Raw genomic sequence first — 15,278 nt, 5'->3', positions numbered from 1 at the left:
TGATATCCATGTATACGGATGTTGTTTGATGACAAGTTGGCAATTAAGAAATCACAGAATTGACAAGCATCAACTATTATTTTCAGGCTTCATTTTGGTTTTGTAAGTTATACAGTCCAGCTATGTTTTCATTCTTACTATTTCAAATTTTGTTATTTGGTTTTTTTTTTTAAGCTTTTCATTTTATTTTTACTCCTGGATTTTGGCTCCATTCAGGCTATTTGTCATGCAGCCTATAGCTGCAGAGCTCCCAGGCAGCCATTTTGTGTCCCTGCTTCTTGCCCAATGCGGCTGTTCGATTGGTAGCTGGATTGTTGAGACGATAGGGGAGAGCAAAGATAGGAGGGGGAAGAAAGGAGCACGGGTGCTTACAATCTGTCAGGCTTTTCACTGCTTCTCAGGTTGGATGGCATTCAAGATGTTACTGAGGAAGCACTGAGGATCTTTCGAAGTACTAATGGCCTTTATGATGTGGCTAAATTAAGCATGCTGGGCATCCAGTTACTAACGTTGCCATGCAGGAAAAGAAAAGCCAAATCTGCAAAGACAGAATCCATGGGAACAGGAAATGTAAGAAGCAATGAACATGGAAAGCTCAACACAGTGAAAGATGCAACGAACCAACTATATAGTAGTATCTTAGATATCAGTGAATTGAAATGGACTGGAATCCTATAGTTTCCATACAAGATCACTGTAATTACTGCTCAGGATACAAAAAGTGGAAAACTAACAGCGCTGTTTTCATAGTCAGGAAGAAAAAAATGAAGAAAATATTTGGGTAATGCAATGAGTGACCGAATAATAACTAATTCTGTGAGCAGCCCCTTAATGTGAGCTTATCCAAGTTTATGCTCCAACTGTTAACACAGAAACTTACTGGGGTTTGGCCTCAGGTTCAGACAGAAAATAACTGCTCACAGGAACAAGATGTGCTGCTTGGGGTGGAAAATAGGAATGACAAGTGTATGAGAGATACAGAATAGAAAGATGTAAAAATATAGTGAAATCGGACTTTAGAGAAAATAGTATAGATACAAAGCCTCTGGAAAATAAAAATATAATTTTAATTAATATTAATTTCTAGTTTAGAAGTAGAAATTAATAAAAACTAGTTTAAGGTGTTTATAATTTGCCATTCTTTTTCATTCTTTCTTTTTTTAATGAGCTTTCCTTTTGTAAAATAAAAGCACCCCCCAGCCACTGAAGGAAGACACTCGTCCTATTTCCAAGTTTTCTGTGCTTTTTGTCTATTAAGCCTACGTCAATCTGGTTATTGGCAGTTCAAAAAAGAATCTGCAAGAGAGGCCCATCATCTTCATAGGCAGCATAGGATAAATTACTTTATGTTGCCTGTGTGCATCTGGTTTTCTCAGTAAAATATAGGAATGGTTTAGTATTGCCTTCTCCCATACAATATGAAATTATGGCATTGTTGTTGCCATTAAACAACAATGTGGTTCCAGCATCTTCCTATACTGGTACTGTCAATACAGGAGCCAAGTTGCTTTAGATGGGTTAACTTGAATGATTTTCATGGCTTGAGTGCCCTGCTGGGAGCAGACTTTCTTGTATATACACTCCTGGATTTCTTTCCTAATTTCCACCAGGAACACACATAAACACACAAATGCAGATGGACAGGAGTGCAGGACTATTCTATAGGGATGTCCCAACAGTGCTTTTTTGAAAAGCAACTGGACTTTTTTTTTCCTTGAAGACTTTTCACTTCTCACCCAAGAAGCTTCTTCAGTTCTGTTCTTGGATGAGAAGTGAAACATCTTCAAAGGAAAACAAAATCCAGTTACTTTTTGAAAAAGCATCTTTGGGAAAACCATGACTTGGATGACCGAGAATTTCGATAGACATTACTCCATAGGGATCCATTTTTATAATGACACTCATACATGGAAAAAGTTTTTGGCAAATTATGGGGATCACTTCACTTACTTCCTATTGTCAGTCAGCCATCATCATATCTAGAAGAGTTGCAAAATTTATTTCAATCACCACTGATTTATGCAGGAATTTAGAATTCTATTACTATAAAATTCATTTTGTTCCATCTGAAGTTCTTTTTCTTTTATTGTTGCTTTGTTTCACCAGTTACTAGCTCTAATAAGATTTCTATACATTAGACAATAATTTATAATTTATAAATTAAACTAAACTTATTTATATACTGTACACTAAGACAAAGAAGAAATGGATGGCAATTCCTCAGTATTCAGTTTAATTTCATCTTGAATTGAAAATTACACTTCGATTAAGTTTGAACAGAAGCAAAGAATTAAGGATAATTTTATATCAGATAACCCTTCAAATAATCTATGAACATCACATAAGTAGTTTATATAAAATATAACAACTGCAACACTTACAGTATTTCTTTAAAACATTTCAGCATACATATACTTTATGTTAGACAGCTGAAGAGGATTACAGAAACATTTTGTCAGCTAACATATGAGATATATAGTATATATAATTTGTTTATGCAACAAATTATACACACAGCCAAAAAAACCCGTAGAACCAATTGAGAATCTAGTTGCATTATGATACTTCCTGATTATAAAAAGGTTTCTATTTTAGATCACAGATCTTAAGACCAAAACTAATCTTTTGCTTGCCTGGGTTGATGAAAGACATCACTGAAAAGCTAAAGGTAAGAAAACTTGTATTTTATATATACTTAGGCATATGTGCAAATTTTGAAATTTTTCAAATTTTCAACTTGAATTATGTTTTCAAATTAATGGAACATTGCTAAAGACTTTGAATATCACAGAATTATGTCTCGAATGAATGTTATCTTTTAAAACTATATGCAAGCCTAAAAATTGCTGGTTTTATAAACCAATCAAGATGAAGTAAACAACAGCTGAAGTAGGAATATGTGAGTTGCAAATAAAATAAAAATAAAATAAAATAAATCCACTTAGCTGTTTAAATAAACAGGCACTGTTACCAGTATACTAGCTGAAAATTACTAACAGATTCAAAATGGAAAATACAGCTATTTCTTAAATGGGTACATGTAGAAGGGTGCATACACATGTAAGGTTGCATACATGAGTACTACTTTAGATATTCCTAAAAATTTGAGGATAACAGATGAGGTTTTGACTTTTCATACAACACAGAATATTTGATTCAGAATGGAAGGCTCTCTCAGGCCAACACATCACCCAGGATTTGTTGTGAGGAAAATAGGAGGAGGAAAGAGTACTAAATATGTTCATCATTTATTTATTTATGTTATTTATAAAAAGTAAAGGCAGGAAAAAACCTCTAATAAATATTTGAAGATCTGTTATACTAGATTTCTTTACATCCATTTGCCTTACTTCAAAACTCTTCAAATAATGGTTTTATTTTATTTGTTCAATTCTTAGTATTTTCTACATAGTTACATAAATTTGTATTTATTCAGCAAATCGAGGAACAATCAATCTTGTGTTAGCATTCCTGCAAACACAGCCAGCACATTGTAAGAACCCAACCAATGGATGAATAGCTTCACTATCACTTTCTTTCAACTATCTCAGCCAGTGAAAATTACTAACAACATCTAAGTCTGTCCAGCCAACCACAAATTTATGTTCACATAACACAGTGCAGGATTTGCACAACAGGCCTTTATAGTATTTTTGATCTGTTTTCCAAAAGTTGTTTGGGAGGATGTGAAAATAGCTGTTTGCATTTCATTACAGCGGTTATTTCTTTTCAAAGGGGTTTGCCCTGTAGATTCTGTCTGGAATTGAATCCAAAGCAGTGGAGATCCTGATTGCACTGGCTAAGTTTGCAAAAAACATAAGCCACATACTAGCAAATTTCAGTTGAGGCTGTTGTGCAAAACGTTTAAATACTGAGTCATGAGAATCCAGAAAACTGCACATAAGTCCATAGTTTATAAATATGTGTATGCGAGCATGTCAGATGAAGAGGGTAGGGTCTTCTTGTGTAACCTAAAATCCATTAGAATAAACCAAGATACTAATCTATGTAGCCACTAATGCAGCCTCTAATATTGAGTAAGGATCTCCTCCAGAAAAAGTACAGTAATAAAGCTTTGCTAGAGTAAAGTAAAGGGTAGAGTAACGCTTTATAAGACCATTCTTATGGGAAAGGACACAATAGTTTTGGAAACTACTAGAGAAGTTGGCTATTATGCCATACATAGTGGAATTTCAACAGTTTCTAAATTGGACTGCAGTACAGCAGCTATTTTTGTGATAGCTGCAAATCTTTTTAAATTGAGGATAGTGAAGGAAGGTAACTCATTTCTATTTCTCTTTGTCCTTTAAATAGTCTTGCTGTGCTTCATCATTCAGAGCTTTCTGAAGCGGTCACTGCCCCACTTTCAAGTCTAATCATGATTAAGTGGAATGGCAGCCCCTAACAGATCTGGCTGTAACCTCTGCAAGAGTAGAAAGTGGCCATGTTCAAAAACAACACATATTTCACCCTCTGAGCAGTGCAGACGCAGGAATGATGAAGAAAGAGTGAACTCTTTCTCTTTCACCCACAAAAGCCAAGGAGGAGTTGAGTCAGTGCAGATGTAAAGCAGCAAATATCTGCAGCCCACCTGCAAGAGCAAGGGAAGCACAGCTTCTCTTTCAACATGATTGGCCAGCTTCCTCTTTCAAACCATGCTACCAAACAAATTTGCATCACTTTAAGGCCAAATACCCTCCACTTTCATGATATCATTTTGTCTTAATTATTCCAGAGGAGATAAGATTCATCTTTACCAAGAGTCATTGACATGAAAAAAAAAAGAGTTGATAAAAGCAATCCCTAAATCAGGGGTGTTCAAACTTGACAGCTTTAAGACTTGTGGACTTCAACTCCCAGAATTCCACTTCCAGTCATGTTAGCTCAGGAATTCTGGGAGTTGAAGTCCACAAGTCTTAAACTTGCCAAGGTTGAAGACCTTTGCCCTAAATCTTTGGAAAGGGAGCTATTTATGGGTAATTGCCCAGTGTTTAATGTGTCAAATTGCTTGTATTTAACGAACTGCAGAGACTTTTTGGGCGATGACATTAATTAGAAAAGCTGAGCACTTTTTCTAGAGCACTAAAAGAATAACAGAATTGGAAGGGACCTTGGAGGTCTTCTGGTCCAACCCCCTGCTTAGGCAGAAAACTCTATACCGTTTCAGACAAATGGATGTCGTCTCTTCTTAAAATTTTCCAGCGTTGGAACACACACAACTTCTGAAGGCAAGTCATTCCATTGGTATAAAGCCTTCCGATGGCAGGGAACCAGACTACTTGATGGACCATCTCGTCTTGCTAAAACAACTCTGTCTACTCGTCCCAGCAGAGGAGGCCCGCTGAAGACCCCAACGGTCAAGGAACTCCAGAGAAGGTCCAGAAGAAGAGTCTACTCTGCTGCAGCGCTGGACTTCTGGAACATCCTGTATCCTGGTGTGAGGTTTGTCCCCACTCTCCTATCCTTCTGCAACAGCCTGAAGACCTGACCCTGCCGGATGACCTGGGTACTCACAGGGGAGTACATCTTTGGAGGTAGCTATTGGTCTAATTAGCTGACCCCACCTCCCTGCTGCACTTCCTGCTTCCCCTCTGTCCATCTTTTTATTTCATATTATTGTAGTTCCCTTGTTTATTTGTATTGTTTATCCCTTTGCTATTGTTACATTTATATTTTTTAAACTTTTCCCCCCGTTTTATTGCTGTAAACTGCCCAGAGTAAGCCCATAGTGAGATGGGCAGCAAATACATTTAACAAATAAATAAATAAAATAAAACTTGCTGGAATTCTTTTACAGCAAACTCAGACTTGAGGCCCATATAAATTACACTAACTGTTTGGCTAGTTAAATTTTCAATTTAACAGAATACTGAAAATCATGCTTTTGAAGATTAATGCACTCATTTTTTCCAGAGTACCCTCTGTACAGTACAAACCTGGAATTGTCTGATTCTTGGTGCTTACAATGCAAAACTGTTCTAATCGATAGCTAAACTTGATCTTTCTCCTGCTTTATTCTTAGATAACGTATTAGAAAGCTATGAATAACTACAATCACAGTCTAATTACAATGGCTGAAAATAGCTATCCCGAGGAATACCGAATTTCATCACTCGTCTTCTACAGCTTCATTTTTACAACTGGCTTGGTTGTAAACATTACAGCTCTCTGGGTCTTCAGCTGTACCACCAAGAAGAAAACAACTATAACTATCTACATGATGAATGTTGCGTTGCTTGACTTGTTGCTTATACTCACCTTGCCTTTTCGAATGCATTATTATGGGAAACGCTCTTGGATCTTTGGAGATGTCTTCTGCCGGATTCTTAGCGCTTTCACTATTTTTTACCCCAGCATTGCAGTATGGCTGTTAGCTTTTATAAGCATTGATAGATGTCTGGCTGTTGTTCAGCCCAAATATGCCAAGGAACTCAAGAACACAAGCAAAGCTCTGATGGCTTGCACAGCACTTTGGATCTTAACTCTTTTGACAACTTCTCCCCTGCTTTTCTTATATTCTGATCCAGACAAAACTTCAAATTTCACTACCTGCATAAAGATGATGGATATTATCTACCTAAAGGAAGTCAATGTGTTAAATTTTTGTCGGTTAATATTTTTTTTCTTGATTCCCATATTTAATATGCTTGGTTGTTATCTAGTCATCATTTATAGTATAATTCGTGGAAGAACTTCCAAGCTAAAACCAAGGGCTAAAGAAAGATCGATCAGAATCATTGTGACACTAATTACCCAAGTGCTTGTGTGTTTTGTGCCTTTTCACATTTGTTTTACATTTCTCATGCTCCAAAATGGAGAAGCAAGCTACAACCCTTGGGGAGCATTCACCACCTTCCTCATGAATCTCAGCACATGTCTAGATATAATCCTTTACTACCTAGTTTCTAAGCAATTTCAGGCCCGAGTTATCAGTGTTATGCTTTATCGTAATTATCTTCGAAGTGTTCGGAGAAAAAGTATACGATCTGGTAGTGTGCATTCATTAAGTAATATTAACAGTGGGATCATATAAAGCAAGTAAAGCAATACAATACAATACAAATACATTTCAAAGCAATACCATATACATGTGTTAAATAAAGCTTAGAATAAACTCAAATTTCCAGTAAATGTATTATGTTTGAAAAGGAAAGTTTTTATTATTCATCTTTTAAGTTGTTTTTTTTCTTTGAAAAAGAAATTAGTCTAGCTGGAAATGTATAATCATTTCTGCCTCTTTCATATTAATATATTCCATCTTCCTTCATTATTTATTCCAGCATTATATTTGCTACTGAGGTTTCAGCTTCATAACTTCTATGAGTTGCACAATTTATTAAGAAGAGAGCAATACAAATATATGTATGTATGTATGTATGTATGTATGTATGGTATTCAGCTTTGTTCAGGTATTTTCCCAGGTCATTATAGTTGTGCTTTTAAAGTTGTAGCAATGTTTCGGCAGAATCTCATCTGCCATCATCAGGCTTCTGTATTGTGACTCACAGACAAACACAATACAGAAGCCTGATGTAAGATTGAGAGTATCTTGGCAACGTTTCGACAAGGTCCCACTCACCATCTTCAGCCTGGTGCTTTTGGCGTCGTGCTTGTGCGAATAAAGCATGATCAGAGCTGCCATCTCCCTATATATATTGGTGGGGAGGTTGGCTGTGTTATCATTTCCTGATTGGTTGATGAAGTTGAAGTTTGCAGATTGGCTGGCTTTTTCTTAAGAACATGTGTGGCTGAGGTATTGGCTGTGTGTCTATCAGCCTCCTGTGTTGTAATGACCTGGGTAATGGGCTGTGTGATGACCTTCTGAGTTCTATTGTTTTGACATCTTGGGTCTTGTGCTGTAATCTCCTGGGTCGTTGGCTGTGTTGTAACATCCTGAGGTTTTGTGGTACAACCTCCTGAGTTCTGTGATGTGATATCCTGAGCGGGCGGCTGTGATGTGACGTTCCGGGTTTTGGTTTGGCTCCGAGTTTGAGGCCTGGCTATGTGTTCATGGTGTGTGTCAGTTTGCTTGGTTTGGGGGTTGGGGTGTGTGGCTGGTGGTGGTGCAGCCATGGTCTGGTTTCTGGATGGTGGTTGCCGTTCGTCTATTGGGTAGGTTTGGGTTTGAGTCTGGTGAGGGAGACTGGTGGTGGCATCATGTGTTGTTTCGGGTCCGGTGTTGATTTTCATGGCTGGGACTCATTTGTTGATAAGGGCTAGTTTCCAAATGTCTGGTAGGCGGGAGATATCGTCCAGTTTATTCATGTTAAGGGGATGTTTCTCTATTTTGATGGCTTTCCTGATTATTCTCTTGTTGAAGTGTTCAGTATTGGAGATTAATTTGGTTCCCTCAAAATTAATTTCATGTCCTGTGGCTTTAAGGTGTTAGAAAAAGAATGCACAAAGCACGAAGCCATAAGCACCAGCCTGAAGATGGCGAGTGGGACCTCATGGAAGTGTTGCAAGATACTCTCAATCTTACACGGGAAAGGACCCGAACACGCCAAGACCTGCATACCTGTACCTGTGAAAATCTATTAATATTATACATACATACATACGTATATACATACATGCATATATAAAATCACATGATTTCAATGTTTACAGTATTGGAAGGGGGTGGGAATTCCATATTTCTAAATCAAGTGTTTCATCTTTAATAAAAATTTAAGTCTTAATATGTACATCCCTTAAGGCAAAATGAAAAGATCTCCAACATACTAATGAGTTTTAAATTACTTCTGGGAATCATTTACATTTGCTTTCATTTGTTAAAATAGGTGGCTATCTCCTCAATGCTATGGTCAGACTGATCTAGTTCGTACATGGGGAACAATCAGGAAATTCACTGTTGTAAACCTTATTGAAAAATAAGTGGGGAATCTCAGAAAAAGGCAATACCAAGCCATTTCTGTATTAGTGGCAAGAAAATAATATGGAGATGTTTTTAACTTGGGGAGATATTAGTTTAGTTATGTGCCAAGACGAATGCATATTCAAGTGTTACTGCACACTGTATATGTTACTGTGCATCTAGTATTATAATATAGATTTTGTTATAATTTTTATTATTGAACAGCAGAGAGGGGAATGTCTGGGCTCAAGATACTTTGTATCTGCAATAATGCTGAATTGAACACCAAAGCTCTTTCTCCTGCCAAGTAATATGAAAAAAATAAAGAAAATGATACTTAATGTAGCACAGCTAAAATGGAGACATGGAAGAAAATGCCTAACAATGCATCAAATAAAACACTTCTTCTGAATAAGAGAATTTAAATAATGCTTAACAAGATATTAAATGTAAACTTGAATTTAGGGTTTCCATCTTGGAACAGAACCTGGCTAATAAAGCAATAAAAATAAATTCGTAGAGAAACTTTTTGTATTGCAAATTCTGTTACAATACAGGCGTCACCAGTTTAACATCAAATAGAATGTGTTCCCAAATGTCCCTCAAATGACTGTCACTGCTATAAAGAAAGTTATCAGCTGTTTTTTGTCTCAAATACAATTATATCCTCTTTATAATCACTCTGCTTACTATGACAACTGTTGGCAACTAATAGCTCAGTCAATCTGACTTCAAGCTTATCCAGTCATGATTGGCTAACACAATAAATTTTGGAGATCCAGAGTTGAATCCAAAGGCATCTGTAAATTGGTAAAACAGCACCTGGAATTAATTGTGCTATTTATTTGTATTTACCCTAAATCTGCTCCAGAGAATCAGATGACACTTCAGAGGAGATCTGTGAGATTGCTTGGTGGCCTTACAAATTTGATAAACAGTAAAGGGGAAAAGCAGAACACCTATCAATGAATATGCCACACAGATTCAAATCATTAGCAGTACAGATACACAGTATTAAACTTACATTTGAGAATGCAGCATTCTGAAGAATTTCATTTCTCTTCTGGGTGAGGAGTGAGCTTCTCCAGACCTTCCCATTCTGGGGCAATTGACAGTTTCCAGAAATAAAACTTCCAAGCCAGATGTTGGTCAGAGCCCTTAACAGGTTTGCTATGTCCAGGAGATTGAATTATTTCTGATTCAGAAGATTTATCTGAGAACTGTTAAACTACCTCCAGAACAGCAAGTTCTGAAATTCTAAAGAGAGAAGAGTTCTATAGTTTTAAAGAACGTTCAGTTGCTGAATAGCTGAATTTCACACAACCCAAATTAATAATACTAAACATTTCAGTTTTATAAATTTCAATAGCCCTAGAAATAATATTTAAGATACAAAGAGAGATGAATGTCTCTTAACAGTAAACTTACAATCCTGAAGGCAAGCTGTTGATGTTGAGGTCAAAAGAATATTCAATAGCTTCTACCAGGACAAAATCAAACATCACTGATAGCATCCAGGAGCCCAGTAAAAATGACTGAAAAAAATAAAAATTAATAATCACAAACTGTCCACCTTTTATAACAAAAAAAAATTATCCATTAAAAAAATACAATGTTGAACTAAATCTAAAGATACAACATTTGTGTGGAGAAATTAGAATTGCAAAATTAGACCACATTCTACCAAACAAAGATTTTGGAGTAATGAACCTGCAGAACTGAATGCTCAGGTTACTGATAAAATAAGAGCATTTCTATTGCAGGAACTGTGTCTGATTTTGCCTAATGGTCAGTCATGTTAGGCAATGAGTCTTAATGCTGCATTATCTGTGAACCACAAAAGTCCTACAGGATTGTAGTGGGAAATAATGAGTTAATAAATATCAAGAGAATATAATAGCAACATTAATGGCATTAACATTTAAATCATGGATGTCCCACTTTTTGGCCTGCCTCAGCTGTACTGAGTGATGAGAAATTGTCTTAGATCGCATATAAAAATATAATAAACATACCTAAATTACATATTAATGTTTATGATCTTGTGGGGTTGCATTACTAGCTGTTCAGGGTTGCACATGGCTCATGAGCTAGACCTGCTTGATTCAAATTCTAGCAGATGGAATGAATTCTAATGACCTTCCCAGCCGTTGATACAGCTCCTAGTGAAAAGAGATCTTTCCATTGTTCAAAGACCTTCAAATTAGGATCATGGAACATCAATGGCTTAAATCTAGGAGAGCTGAACACTGTTAAGAACGAAATGAATAGGTTCAACATACTAGGCATCAGTTGAAGTTCTTTGAACTGGCTGTGGCTTCTTCAACTCCGATGGTCATATCATATACTACTCTGACAATGATACCATCAGAAGAGCAGTGGGTTTCATACTAAAAAGAACCATAGAAAGATTTCAAGCAGTCAGTGATGAGATTATGGCAATACATATCAACTGATACAGATAGAGGCACAGAGGAGGTCAGCAAGGCTGCTTGCAAGGAAGCAGCCCTGCCCCTCTTCACAAGGAGGGAAGGTGTGTTTGTCGGAAACACCTGTTCATTTTGGATGTGCTTCTTCCTGGCATTCCTGGATCCTGTTCCTTGAACTTCAGACTATGTTTTTGAACTCTGAACCTTGGACACTTGAGGACTTGGACTTGGCTCTCAGACTCTGCACTCTTGGAGTGTGCTTTGGTTGTTGGAACTCTGGACTTGCTGGTATTGTTACCTCCCTCTTGCCTTGTGGGCCGGCTGGGACCTAGTTTGTAAATCCAGGGAAAACTGAGGGCTCCAGTGGAATTTCTCCATCACCATTGGTGGGTGGATTGTCACTGTGGTGAGTAATGAGCAGACCTGTCTTGTCTGTGTGACTTGGGTCAGAACATCCAATACCAAAGAAAGGTGACATGAAAGACTGTTTCAACCACCAAACCAAAACCTTGATATCACAGGTAAGTAAAATTCTCTTGAAGATAATCCAGCAATGTTTGAATACAACCACCAAGAGGGAACTGCCTGATGTACAAGCAGCATTTCAGAAAGGAAGACGAACACATGATCATATTGCCACTCTATGTTGGATGATGGAAAAAGCAATGGAATACCACAAGATCTCTACTTCTGTGCTTCATTGACTACATAAAAGCCTTCAATTGTGTTGACCATGACAAGCTCTGGAACTGCCTCAAAGAACTGCAAATATCACCAGACCACATCCTGCTCATTCGGTCATTCTGCTGTGATCAGGCAGCCAGGAATATGGACACACAAAATGGTTCAGAATTGAAAAAGGCACTTGTGCCAAGGTTGCATCCTGTCACCTATACTAGTCAACATGTACACAGAAATAGTTGTGAGAAATGCACATTTGGAGGAATCTACCATTGGGGTTAAAATTGGTGGTAGGAATATCAACTACCTCAGATACAACACGGAAAGAATGATCTGGAATGGTTAATTCTGAGAGCCAAAGATAAAAATGGAAAATTCAGACTGCACGTTAACATCAAGAAAACAAAGGTAATGACAACTGTAGAGACACATAGGTCAGACTGCAGACGATCTAAGCAGTAAAGGAATTGATTTTCCTGAGCTCTAAAATCAACCAAAATGGTGGCTGCAGTGTGGAGATCAGAAGGTGCATAGCACATGGAAGAACTACAATATCTGGCATGAATAACATCTGGAAGAGTAAAGACAAATGCCTTACAACCAAATGCAGATTAGTTAATGCAATAATTTTTTTCAATTGTTATTTATGGTTGCGAAAAAGGCTGATAGGAGAAGGGTGGGTGCCTCTGAACTGTGGTGCTGGAGGTGACTATTATGCACCCCACGGACTGCAAAAATAATAAAGAAGTCCTAGACTGAACCTCACCAAAAATATCACTTGAAGCCAAGATCACCAAACAGATATTTTTTCATGAGAGCTGACTCCCTTGAAAAGTCAATCATGCTGGGAGTGATCAGTGGCAAAAAAAGAAGGGGCCAACCTAATACCTGCTAGCTGGACACTATAAAAGATGACACTGGGATGACCATGAAGGATCTGACAGAAGCAGTGTAAGGCAGACAGGCATAGAGAGTGGTGATCCATAGAGTGACCGAGGGTCAGACACAAATGAATGGCTGATGACAAGAGTTTTCACTCTCTGAGAACCACAACCAGATATATGTTATGCATTAATTTCACTTACAATGCATAAATTATCTGTGACTCTTCCAAGGCATTCACAATGGAATGGAATGGACAGTCCAGGTAGTTATATCTATACTACATGTGGCCTATGGGCCACATGTGACCCTGGACAACTAGTAATGTGGCCCCACAAGATAATAAAAAATAAAGGAAGTTTGTTATTTATATACATTAACTATCTATTTTATATGCAACAAGACAACTCCTCTTCATTCAATGCGTCCTGGCAAGTCAAAAGGTTGTACAACCATGATCTACACTGGTCACAAAATATTTAAGCAGCATATTATTTTGCTACATGCCATTTTCATCTAGTAATTTATTAAAACTACAGTGCTTTTAAAGCTAATTGGAAGCATTTTAATGCTAACTAAAGAAAGAGGTAACCATACTGCTTATGAATTGTAACAAATATATGGAATTAGTCTACGAAATGGTCACAAGCCTTGGCTTCAACTGATAAGCACAGCACAGCTTTGTAAGGAAGGCATCGAGAGAAACCTGGGGATCACAGGGAGGCATGCAGAAAGTACAGTATCAGCATAAACTTTGACATCAGGCCAGGACCTAATACCATAGTAATAATTACTAATCTAAGAAAATAATAATCTAGAGTCCCTGAAAATGGAGCACTATACTCTGGCCTGGTATCCACAAGAAGCAATTACAATGCAGCAATGTCCCAAATAGGCCTTTCTACTTTTTAGGAAGTAGCAATATATTCCTTCCCAAAACACATCAGAAATAGAGTGTGAAGTTCGACAAATGAGAGCTGATCTTTTGAATACTGACACCTATTCTCAAGAAGACAGCACTTGAGGTAAGTGATACGTGTTAGATGAGGATATACGTAACTCGTAAAACCTCGGAGCAAATTGCTCTGTTAGCTGAATCCTGTCCAAGTTCCTGCTGTCCAGGACCTTTATTACTGATCTCTAAAGGTATCATCTTGTGGATTTCTGCAAGATAGAACAGGAGCAAACCAAGACCCAATTTATACACTTCAGTTCATATTCATGCACTCACACAGAGAGTGCATCTTCAACTGCTACCTTAGAATAGAAATGGCCATTTATTCATTCAGGCTGCTACGTACTAGTCTATATATTAGATATGGACAAATAAAAACAGTGAAATATATGTATAACACTATACATATTACTTACTTAACACTTGTAAGTTCTTAACTTATGATGGTTCACTTTATGGCAATCCAAATTAATGACAGCCTTGGAAAGGGTGCTTTACAATATATACACATTACACTACATAAAGCAAAGTTCCCCAACCTTTCTGGCTTTGCAGACCCGGGGGGAGGGGGGGGAGAATGGTTCTGTGAGAGAGGTGGGCACGCATGCACATGAGCACCCAGCTCCATTTGCACGAGTAGTGGGCACAAATGTTGCTCACACAAACGGAGCAGACGCACATGCACTTGCCTGCTGCTCACACAAGGGCGACGTGTGTGCACGCACTTGCCTGCCACTTCTGCAGTGCACTTCTGAACAGCTCACAGCCTGGTAGTGGGCCGCGGCCCAGAGGTTGGGGACCCCTGATAGAAAGCCCTTCTGGGGTCACATGATTGTGATCCGGGTGCCTAGCAATTTGTTTGCCCTTATGACAGGTTGCCAAGCACCCCGTGATCCTGTGATCACCCTCAACGGGGGAGTCAAAGAGGATTGCAAGCTACTATTGTCTGCCAAGAGTTCTGAAGGAACTCTGTGCCAAAATCCAAGCAGGCACAAGGCTGAACTCCTTTGGCAGGGAGCTCTTTCAGCCAGTTCCCAGGGCGAGAAGGAGCCAAAACCCAAGCAAGATTTTCAGCCATGACCAGAAAGGCAAATGCAGTTAAGGAGTCCAGGAAGCCTCAGGGGACTGGAAGAGAGCCTAAGAGGTCCAGCGCAGACCACGTGCCAGTTTCTCCCTGTTCAGGGGCTGAAAATTCTGCTTGGATTTTAACAGGGAGGACTTTCAGCTCCTGAGTGGAGAGTTACTTGCTGGGCTCCCATAGTCTTCCCAACCTCAAGGCACTCCCACGTTCCTTATTTGAGACTCTTGTCTGCTTAATGACCTGCAAGGTGTTTTAATGGCTGCAACTGTTAAGTGAACCGGTTGTATGACATCTCGCTTAACTGCTATGCTATACAACCAAGAGTTTGATCCCAGTTATGTTGAGGGCTACCAGTATTACAAAAAAATAATTTGTAAAAGCAGCTTGGGTTCA

At 38.2% G+C, this 15,278-nt stretch overlaps 2 protein-coding genes across 5 annotated transcripts in view; one reads left to right on the top strand and one right to left on the bottom strand.

Moving 5' to 3' along the window:
• The window catches only part of UBAC2 (UBA domain containing 2), a 118,562-nt gene that overhangs the window by 64,433 nt on the left and 38,851 nt on the right, over window positions 1–15,278 (bottom strand). For all 4 annotated transcript variants that reach the window (XM_087937915.1, XM_087937914.1, XM_026708408.2 and 1 more), the window contains one exon: window positions 10,286–10,392. In XM_087937915.1, the coding sequence (XP_087794041.1) occupies window positions 10,286–10,392 (107 nt within the window). The remainder of the gene's footprint in view (window positions 1–10,285; window positions 10,393–15,278) is intronic.
• On the top strand, window positions 5,407–7,164 carry GPR18 (G protein-coupled receptor 18). Its single transcript, XM_026708409.2, has 2 exons — window positions 5,407–5,534; window positions 6,023–7,164. The coding sequence occupies exon 2, from the start codon at window positions 6,041–6,043 to the stop codon at window positions 7,031–7,033; it is 993 nt and encodes a 330-aa protein (XP_026564194.1). The 5' UTR covers window positions 5,407–5,534; window positions 6,023–6,040; the 3' UTR covers window positions 7,034–7,164.

This window comes from Pseudonaja textilis, chromosome 8 (assembly GCF_049901715.1).
Source record: "Pseudonaja textilis isolate UNSWEBS1 chromosome 8, rPseTex1.2, whole genome shotgun sequence".
Classification (NCBI taxonomy): Eukaryota; Metazoa; Chordata; class Lepidosauria; order Squamata; family Elapidae; genus Pseudonaja; species Pseudonaja textilis.
Note: the sequence above shows the minus strand (reverse complement) of the source record. Positions and strands in the feature narration are given on the sequence as shown.